Below are 10,767 nucleotides of genomic sequence, written 5' to 3' on the forward strand. Positions count from 1 at the left end.
ATTACGGCGAGCTTTCAGCCGCCAGGGAATTAGCTCTGGATTGCCTTACGCTAGTACACCTTTGTCCTTGGCCCTTTGGATAGTCCTTGTTGGCCCGACCTTTAAAATATGACAAGGTTGAGGTTAAACAATGTTTATTGTCTCGTGTCCCGAGCGTAAGTAAGTATATTACCATAATAAAGATCAATTAATTTACAAGATGTTATTGATTGATATTAATGTACAAAACATGAATATTCATATTGAATTAAATGATCAAGTACTTAAATTTATATTAAAGATACAATACAGTGGTCCGCCATTAAATATTGGCGGCCATATTGAAAACTTACTTCCGGTTACATTTCCGGTGCTAAAATTATTACAAAAGTTATGGCGTCTGATACAATTTAACAAGTAACATCATTTTAACAAAATAACATTGAACACAATATTGTAGAAGGAAACCGAACACTATACTTAACTTTAATAATAACGCGACGAAGTACGATATTTATTCCCGGACTTAGTTAACTTTTTGAAGGAATTTATACTTAATTATGAGATGACTAATAATTAATCTTTTACAGTAAATATGTATCCTAACTATAATTCACAAATGATAATTCTAACTGTTAATTTAGAATAAAACTGAATGCATAACTAAGAATGCTAAATATTTGTTAAAAATATAAAATAAGTAAAAGTTTCAATACTGACCTTTAAAATATGACAAGGTTGAGGTTAAACAATGTTTATTGTCTCGTGTCCCGAGCGTAAGTGACGAGAGGGAGACGAGAGAACAAACTTAAACCCTCAACCTGTCCTTTGAGAGGTCACTCAAGGGGGATAATTATTTTTAATTATGATTGTCATTAATAGAATTTAATTGATATCCCTATCGGAGCCTCACAGGGATAGCGTCCCTTATTACCTAGAGTTTGATTTAACTTGCCGAAGAGATTCTCACTTATTCTGGCATCTATTGTTAAGAGTTAATCCCGAAGTGATAGTAATTAACTCAAATACGTATGTTCTGACAGATGAATAGATGGACAGGCAAATGTTTATATTACAAATTAACTTTACCATTGATAATTGCCGATATGTGAGAAAGTATTACTTAAAATAAATTGTAACATATGTTTGATCAAGAAATAAAGGGAACTTATGCGTGAATGTTAATCCGAACAAATAAACTAATTTATTTATTTAGAAGGTACACTTAATTCTAAATATTTCCTATTTTCAAAATCATAAACTTTTAAATAAAATTTGCTTATAATTTAGTTTGAAGAATAAAATAAATATTGATTATCCTTGATTATATAAAATTATGTCAGAATTCAAAAACATTAAAATGTGCACCGTCACACTTACAACATTTCACTCAAAAAATGGCATACGTGTATAATGACAGTCACCAACCATAACTGAAGAAAGATGTTTTGCTACAAAGATGTCTAGAAGTTAATACATGTTTGAATAACTAAATCAGTATGAGGTTAGATTAATAGGCTTTTAATTGGTTTAGATGCAAAATCTTCTGAAGTATGTTTATATACATATACATGTACTTCTAAAGGTTTTGCAGTATAATTCATAGACAATTTCATCAGAATATTAAGATGTAAAGATTGCCATAAATACTAGAGTTCTTCCATGGAATAAATTTTTAGACCATCATGTAGCACAGGAGGAGTTTTATTTTGAATATTTTTGGCCAATTTATGACTAAAAACAATATCAAAAACAACATTTAGTCTTTAACATTCATCATGACAATTTGATATCAATGTTGTCTTTAAAAGTGTAGAAAAAGCCTGATTTTTATGTTCAGAACCCATATATAGCACCTGTTTCCATGGAAATAATATTGGGGACATACATATTTTTATAGTTCAAATTAATGAAAATGATCAAATTAATAACTTCATGGATTTTGATGGAATCGGTAGATATGTAAAATGTTGATTTTTATATTTTTGTTGCCATGGCAACGGTTTCACTTTATCAAGGAAATTTGAAAAATCTTCTTTTTTACCTAAATTTTCACATTTTTGATAACAGAAAATTAAAAGTTTAAATAATAGAAGCATGGATTATACTAATTCAGGTCATTTTAATTATAAAAGTTTGATAATTTATAAAATAAATCAATTTTTTCAATGAAAATAATATTCGAGGTGAAATGTGAAATACGTTAAATTTGGCGTCCTTTACTAAAAATATGGGACGGGCAATATCTTTGAAAATCATATTAAATGATGAAGCTAATCTCCCTGAATAAATTGATATATAGCATGTGTGCATATTGAAAAAAATAAAAGTTGGAGGGAGACGCAAACCTTACCTTAAGTCTTGAAGAGCGACGGTTCTGTGATCTTTCATCTTTGCCGCTTCTGTACATTTATGCTGTTTTGAAGTTGTTGCCAACTTCGTTTCTATGTTTTTTATTTTCTTCAATTCATCTCTGGGTTGAAAAAATATATATCTAAGTTGTAAGTGTATAAATGTGTATGTGTGTGTGTGTGATGTGATGAACTTTTTAAAAAATCAATCAATGTTTACCTGATTATTGCGTTTTTCATTGCACCGTCAGGACATGCCAGTAATTTAGACAATTTAGTAGACAGTCTGTCCTTAAGTTGTTTTGCTGTGGATTTTTTTTATAAAACTTATGTGTATCCGAAGGTAATTGATGCAAATTGTCGAGCATTGCATCTTGTATTTTAACCCATGAACAAGGATGAACTTGATAGGCCCTAACCAACATTATAATTTCTTGATCACTGAATTTGAATAATTTCCTTTTGCCTATGGTAAAAGTTGTTTCCAAGTTCTCTATAAAATTAATTTAAATTGAACAGAATTGATAATTGTTTAAAAAATTATAAAAATACTTTTCAAACCTTGAATTTTGAAATCATGAAAGGTGTGTTAATTCATGACAGGTAAGAGTAATGATTCTTTAATTTTGAAAGCTTTTAAAAGGTTTTATCCATACGAGTCATTATTTCAAAACTGGTCACTTTCAGTTGTATGAAAAGAGTTATCTCTGTTTGTAAAATTATAAACACGTACAATAAATCAAACACACTCCGCCAGGCTTGTAAGTATAACTTATCTAATTTATAGTTCTAAAACTAGCAGAGACAGTTAATTCTTGGCGGTATTAGCTCATAATTTAGTTTTTGAAAAAATTGAAATGGTAAAAAAGCAATTTTGAAAATCATTTTATCAAGATGAACTGAAAAAAAGGAAAACTCATCAAAGCCATGCATAGATATACTTAATTAAGACATACCTTATTGAATGAATATCAGGCAATTCATTTTTATCGATGTTCATAATATCAGATGAAATTTTCAACACGATTTGAAAACAGAACATGGCTCGTGATTCGTGAACTTGATTGGTGAAACCGTTTTGAGATACTAATACAAAAGATTGTTAAAAACACAATTCATTGAATCAGAGAGAGAGAGAGAGAGAGAGTCATTTAATGCAAAAATAGGTCTGATGATAGATACAACTTTTTCCTCAGACTGGCAAATATGCATCCTTAGGACCTTACAACACCAAAAACCATAAGAAAAATTGGGTATAATTGCTACTTTGCAGTGTTACCATGGAGACAAAGTACCAGTGCTTAAAAGTGAATTATTTTTCGCTGCATTAAGATTTAAATTGCCATATAACCAAGAAACAAATTAAAGGACTCAGCTTGAATCATACTTATCTGTTAGAACTGAAGTTGAATATCATATATTGATAAAAATTGATGAAGAAATCAACACTGTTGCTATGGTTACCAAGAAGGGAAAATGTTCGATTTTGTGAACTTTATATTAATATTAAACCCCGTGTGCCAACTTCTTGCATCCACTTAGAGATTGGATGATAGTCAAAATTAAAAGTCAGGTAAGCTGTTAATAAATATCAATCATAAAAGTTTTGGGAATCTACATTTAAGGGTACGTATCCAAGGACAGAAAATACTTTTCAGGTTTTTAAGCATATATTTTCTGCTTATTTCCATAGCAACGCTCTATTTAAAGAATCTAAACTGAATTTTTTCAAATGGGAAAACTAGAAGCACACCAACATCTTCAAAAATTGATCATCAGTTATGAGGAAATGTGCTTTTTAAAAAGATAGGATCAGATTGAAACATACAGAGTGTTACTTTGAAGGCTCTCTGTGGTATAAAAACCTTGGCAACCATTGCCAACCAAAATGTAATATCATATTTTGTTCTTGGTATATGTTTCAAGGCTCTTTTTTCTATTATTTGGTCACATTTCATCCTATAATTGCTTTTTATTTTTACGTGTATGACTTTATAAAATTCAATGAATATTTTTTTTACTTTTAAATACTTTGTTACCATAGTAACGTATGTAATAGTTGATTTACCAAACATGTTTATCATGCATTTGAGACATCTGACCTTCAACTTTTGGAAACAGTCATTGTCAATTGTTTGCGTTGTCGCAAATGTTAACTATGGGGCTCTAAACATGTTAAAAAATGCCATTTTTCGAACTTTAAGACATGTTGCCATGGTAACTATAAAACATAGCAACCAATTTTTGCCTCATTTCAGTTTAGGGTATCAAAGACTTTTATCATACAGAGTTTGGAGAAATTCTGAGACTATGCGTGCCACAGCTCCTATATAAAAGTTCAAGTCATTACAGAGAATGGCTCTTAAAATGATCCCACGTTTTTCATGTTTTTATATAGTTTAAATTGACTTAAACTGTGTCTGATATTTTAATCCTAGTGGGTTAAATCCCGGATATCTATAAAAGGCGATTGATTTTAATTGCGTAATTTACAGGAAGGCCTTATCTCTAAAATCAAGTTGAAAGTTCTTTTTTTAATTTAAGCCCGTCTGAACTTATCAAAAATACGCCATATATATGACCTTAATTATTCATTCACTTGTGTATTAATTTTCTATACAGTTACTGTACTCTCTAACGTGTCAATTAAATGCTATGGTCAATATTATTGGCTTTATAATTTATAATTACATATAGTTACATGTAAATCTTAATATGAACATGATCTATAAAAAAGCCTATACACTAGTAATAATTGAAGAAAAAATTCATCTTTTTTCATTTTTTAACTGCCCCTCGTTAAAGATCCGCTTTGAAAGGTATGAAGTCCGAAATACGCTATTTCGCAAATGTAATGGAACGCATGAAAGTCATCTGCTCCTCTGAACGAAAAATGACATTCGGTGATTTATTGTTCGTTGAAGTGATAACCTCTTTTACAAAGGCATCTTCATATTTATTATTCAGGTTTTTTTTACAGTGTATGGCCTCATTGGCTAGGTTCTAAGTATTTTTAGAATATTTCTTCTTTTCATAGTTGTTTATGGAATTCCTTGCGGTTTAAAACGCAATTGGATCATCTGAGTTGTTCTCTCTAACCTTTCTTTAGGCAGCTGCTTCTTGTCTACGTTTTTTTTTAATGTGTATAGCATCCCTTTAGAATTTTATTTTCACTGAAAGGGATACGCCACCAGTTGCAGATGGAGAGCTGCAAATAATTTTGTCTTATACTCTGCACTTAAGGCCATTGATCAGTGATGGATCTTTTTCGTGCTAGCTCCTACTGCTACACGGGACTTTGGTTTATAGAGTATATCCGAAGGACCTGTCTTCACCTCCCACATGTCTAGGTTTGATTGCATTAGCTCTTACTGATGGCTACTAGTATTTTGTCTTTGATATTTAATTTTTTTTTTCTGATTTGCCATGCATGCTCGGACGGTCCACCAGATAATGTTTAATACCCAGGCACAGAAAAAAAAATCTCAAAAAAATAATTCATTTTCATGAAATAATCTTTAAAGTCCTGCTGTCGCCCGCGTGGCGCAGTGGTTAGAGCACTTGCTCTAGAGTCGCGAAGTAAGAAGTCAATCCTTACGTCGCGGGTTCGAATCCCACTGTGGGACGTGGAGACCGGTCCTTCGGATGAGGCCGTATAAACCGAGGCCCCGTGTCGCAGTTGGTGCTGGTAGGAAAAAGATCCCTCACTGCTCAAAGGCCTGAGTGCCGAGCATAGGACAAAATTTGTGGCCCTCCACCGGCAAGTGGTGGCGTCTTCATATGAGTGAAAATTCTCAAGAGAGACGTTAAACAACATACAATCAATCAATTATTCATAATTATCTCCCCTTGGAAAAGGGCGTGGCCCTTTATTTGAACAAACTTGAATATTCTTTACCCAAGGATACTTTGTAGCAAGTTTGGTTGAAATTGGCCCAGTGGTTCTTGAGAAGAAGATGAAAATGTGAAAAGTTGACAACGATAAATTTGAATTTCAAATAACATTTATTAATAATAACAAGTATACATGTACAATAATAAATGTCAATACACAATAATATATAAGTTAAAATTATGACATACGAGTGGAAAATGTCAAATTCGTAACAATGAGATGGAATTTTCTGGGGATTTGAACATCGGCATTTTGGCAACTTCAACACTTCTGACACTGTGTTTTAAATGGCTGGGTTCATTAAATATTTCTTTGAGGCCCAATAGACATGTTTATTCAATATGGTGCTGAAACTATTCATGCGAAGCAGTCGTACTTGAAATAATTGCACACAGACTACATGTACTTAGGTCGCATGGTAAACATTTACTACAAAGTTCCCAACTTATTGGATTATGTTATGATATATATTGAGATAACGAACGGTATTTAAGATCAAAAGCCTACAAGATACGAACAGAGCAAACACGGACCTCCAAAACAGGTGGGATCAGGTGCCATGGTAGATTAAGCATCCCCTGCCGACCTGTCATCCGCCGTGTGCTCCTTGTGATGATCGGGAAATAATGGAAAGATCCGTCGTCATTCAGTGTATAAATAATGGACTAATAATTAGTATGAAAAACGCGTCAGTCAGCATTTGACACAATAATATATAAGTTAAAATTATGACATACGAGTTAACCCGTTCTCCGATTCAGTTCGATGGATGAAGGAGGAGGGGTATATTTTGACAAGCAAAAATGAAGCTTTCATATTATTTATGACACAAATAAATATTGTGCTTACTAGTGCAGAGAGACATGCTTCTTTAGGATAAGGGGAGCTGCCCAATCTCTCTGTTGAATAGTAGTTTACATGACATGGCAAGTGTTTAGATGCCAGTGACAAGTTTTAAAATGCCTAATCAAAAGCTCTGGGTTCTCGTTGCAGGAAACCAGGCTATGGTGTTGGGGACACTGGCTGAGCAATCGCTTCCCATGACCATGGCTCCTGTCCTTATCAACTTAACTAAAGAACTTGCAAAAGATAGGAAAGCTTTGCAAAATCTAAGCATGGATAGGACTAGTGCATCGTACAAAATGACCCATGGTTTAGCTAAGACTATCCGTGAACGGACTTTGGAAACACTACGTACCAGTCCATTTTCATTAAATATTGATGAAGCTACATCAAACAATAACAAGCATGTATTGGCAGTTTTGGTGAGTTACTTCCTTGAATCTGAGGGACGCATAGTCTTGGAACATTTAACTTCAATTGAACTTGTTACAGTGGATACATCATCTTTGTTGAAGGCATTAGATGAAGTATTTAACTCCAATGGTATTCCATGGGTTAATGTTGTTTCTATTCTCATGGATTCATGTGCAGTAATGAGAGGTTCCAAAAATGGATTGGAGAAAAAAATCAGAGAGTCAAGAGCCCCAGATCTTATAGACATAGATGGTGACATTTGTCATCACTTGCATAATGCAAGCAAAAAGTTGTGTGCTCCATTTGATTACTGGGTGGAGTCCCTCTTTACAGATCTCCACACAGACCATCGCTGGTCTGTAGACTTGAGAGAAAAACTTGCCGAGGTCTGTGAAATACTAGGGATAAAGTTTACAACACCAGAGAGATTTGTAAGTCATAGATGGATGACTTGTTATGATATTGCTGCTGGAACACTACGGCTCTGGGATGCATATTACGTCTTCTATTTTGGATTTCTGAAGTTGGAAGATAGAAAAATTTACCAGCCTGTTATCAGAAAGATTTTAAATGACAGGAAAGTAAGTGAACCTGCAAGAGCAAAACTAGATAGTATTCACAACTACCTGAAGAAAAAGTCGATGACAAGCGATGGAAAGATGAGAAAAACAAGGATTTTTGAAAAGGTAATTTTATTTTCCATTGAAAAGTTGTAGTGGCATGGAAATTAATATGTATCATAATGGTTTATTATAATATATAGTTAAATAATTTGCTTTTGAAGGTGCTGTTCCAAGAAAAGAGAACTCTCCTGGTGTTGCATTTCTACACTTCTGTTTTCCCAATATTAAAGGAGTATGTTATGATGTTCCAAACAAAACAGCCCATGGTCCATCGGCTTTATGACAAACAGCTGGAATTATTCAAGATTTTCATAACGTACTTCCTGAAGCCAGAGGCTTTTACAAGAAGATCTGGAAAGCAGATGAAAACTGTTGAGATTGAGGACAAAAATTTTCTCACCAAAGAAGATATGTTTTTGGGTGGAAAAACAAGAAAGTTGGTCTTATCAATGCCAAAGAAAGACTCTATCACTGAAATGTTTTTGGAAAAAGTGGTATCTGGCTACAAAAGCTGTGGCATATATCTACAGAACAAATTACCACTAGACAATAAAGTACTTAGGAGTTTGAGTGCATTAGACCCAGATGCAAGACAACATAGCTCTTTCCTGAAAGCTCTGAAAACTCTTGGAGGTATAATTCCAGCTAGACTCACAGAGGAAGAAGAGGACTGCATAGAAGCAGAAATACACAGGTATCTTAAGTTATTACCTTTGAGTTTTGCATAATAATTCCTTAATTTTTTAAATATTATGGACTCTGTATATACTTGCACTCTTACAGATTTCAAGCTGATGACTGTCTGCCTCAAGAAACAGAAAGAGTGGATTCCTGGTGGGGGATTATAAAGAAATCTGGCCAGTATCCTGCCTTATCAAAAGTGGCCATAGCTGCCTGCACCATCTTCCATGGACCCATGGTGGAATCCTCTTTTAACACAATGGGAGATATAATGGATCCAAAATCTTCCAACATGGCAGTTGAGACATATAATTCAATTCAAACTGTCAAATACTTCATTAAATCAAGAGAAACAACAGCAACAAAATTATACAGGAGAGATGATTTTCTTTACAGTCCAATTGATAGACAGCTGACAAGAAATATTATGAAATCAAGCTGTACTTACAGGGAGAGGCTGAAGAAAAGAAATCATGATGAAATGGAAAGAATTAATAAATTACAAGTGAAGAACACAAGTGAATTGGACTCAAAGAAAAAAGCTAAGCTAACACTTCAAGCTGAGGCAGAGAAAGATCTTCAAGCTCATGTCAAACAGCAAGCAAAACAATCAAGATTAAGAATTCTAAAGGCTTTGGCTGAAAAAAGAAAATTGAAAAAATAATTTGTGTCAATTGAAATTGCATTTGAATAAATCAAGGGTTTAAATGTTAATTTAGTTTCCTTTTTCTTGGTGAAAAAATGGTTCTCAGATATCTCTGGAAATTAAATTTTAAGCTCTAGAATATGTGAAACTCCAGGAGCTTCCGGGGGGCTTCGCCCCCCTGGGCCCCCCAGCAGGGCGCTGCCCTGCACCCGCTGGGGGCCTGTAGCGGCCCCCAGACCCCCGACTGATTTTATTTCCTCCTTTTTCTTCCTCTGCCAATCACATCCCTGTTATGTGAAAAACCTATTTCGTGGGAGTGGGGACAGAAGTTCACTTTTACTAAACCTTCAAATCTGAAGTCTTTTCATATCAACTGAACAAGGGTCGGTATTTTCTAGAATTTGGAATTCGAAGGTCAATTTTAGTTGGCTTAGTATATTAAGGGAATGGGGTACCGCACCACTCTAAATCTGCACGTGCAGCATACACGATGGGATAAAGTAGTATCTGGTTATATGATGATTATTCAATCAGAACTTAACCTAGATATAATTATTTAATACCATTATAAGGAAAATCTGCAAAGAAAATGTACGTTAACTGTTGATGGACCAACCGAACGACCGAAAGGCAGCAGCAAAACAATATGCCCTCCATTCTTTTATACGGTCATTTAAACGAGTTCTTAAGTGTTGATCAAACATCTTCTAAAGATATTTTCAATATTTTACACAAAAACAAGTAAACTGGATAAGCATCTGATAAAACGATCAATCCAAAAAAGAGCGACAGTATCACACCTCCTACTGTTCCCAATGACGTTGATGATTTACGATTATCTTTTGCACAAGTCAGCTTTCTAACTGTTGAGGAAAGATTTCCTTCATTCACCATTAGCGCCCGTTTCCTCCGGTGAATCAATTCTTCAAGTGATGCAGAAACGTACTGACAAACGCAAATACAATTCACTGTTCCATTTGTAATTTGTATTGGCGTGTTTGATGCTTCCTGTGTTGTGCTCTTGGATTCTGCTGTATTCTCTCCCTCTGTAGTGAAAAGTTGTTCAGTTACGGTAAATAACGACGCCTGTTCCGTGGTCTTCAGGGTTCCCTGTTCTGTACTTAATAATGTCCCCTGGTCTGGAGTAAAGGTTGTCTCCGGATCCTTACTTGATAAATGTGTTGGTATTGTACTTGAAAATAATACTGATTCTGTTGTTAATGTTTCTTTTTCTATTGTTGTAATGACAGTGGGTTCCATTGTAAGAAAAGTTCCTTGTTCTGATGTTGACGTTACCTCCTGTTCTGGGTCTGTTCTTGTCTCTGACTCCGCAGT

At 34.2% G+C, this 10,767-nt stretch overlaps 1 protein-coding gene and 1 pseudogene across 1 annotated transcript; both read left to right on the forward strand.

Moving 5' to 3' along the window:
* The first annotated feature begins 7,596 nt into the window (after positions 1-7,596).
* Positions 7,597-8,657, forward strand: LOC134263035 (uncharacterized; annotated as a pseudogene).
* Positions 8,658-8,725: 68 nt separating this feature from the next.
* LOC134263033 (uncharacterized) lies at positions 8,726-9,450 on the forward strand. The gene is made up of 2 exons (XM_062745329.1): positions 8,726-8,799; positions 8,889-9,450. The coding sequence occupies exon 2, from the start codon at positions 9,022-9,024 to the stop codon at positions 9,448-9,450; it is 429 nt and encodes a 142-aa protein (XP_062601313.1). The 5' UTR covers positions 8,726-8,799; positions 8,889-9,021.
* Positions 9,451-10,767: the final 1,317 nt, after the last annotated feature.

Source organism: Saccostrea cucullata, unplaced genomic scaffold (assembly GCF_032062105.1).
Source record: "Saccostrea cucullata isolate Sc308-1 unplaced genomic scaffold, CSIRO_AGI_Scuc_v1 ctg11489, whole genome shotgun sequence".
NCBI lineage: Eukaryota > Metazoa > Mollusca > Bivalvia > Ostreida > Ostreidae > Saccostrea > Saccostrea cuccullata.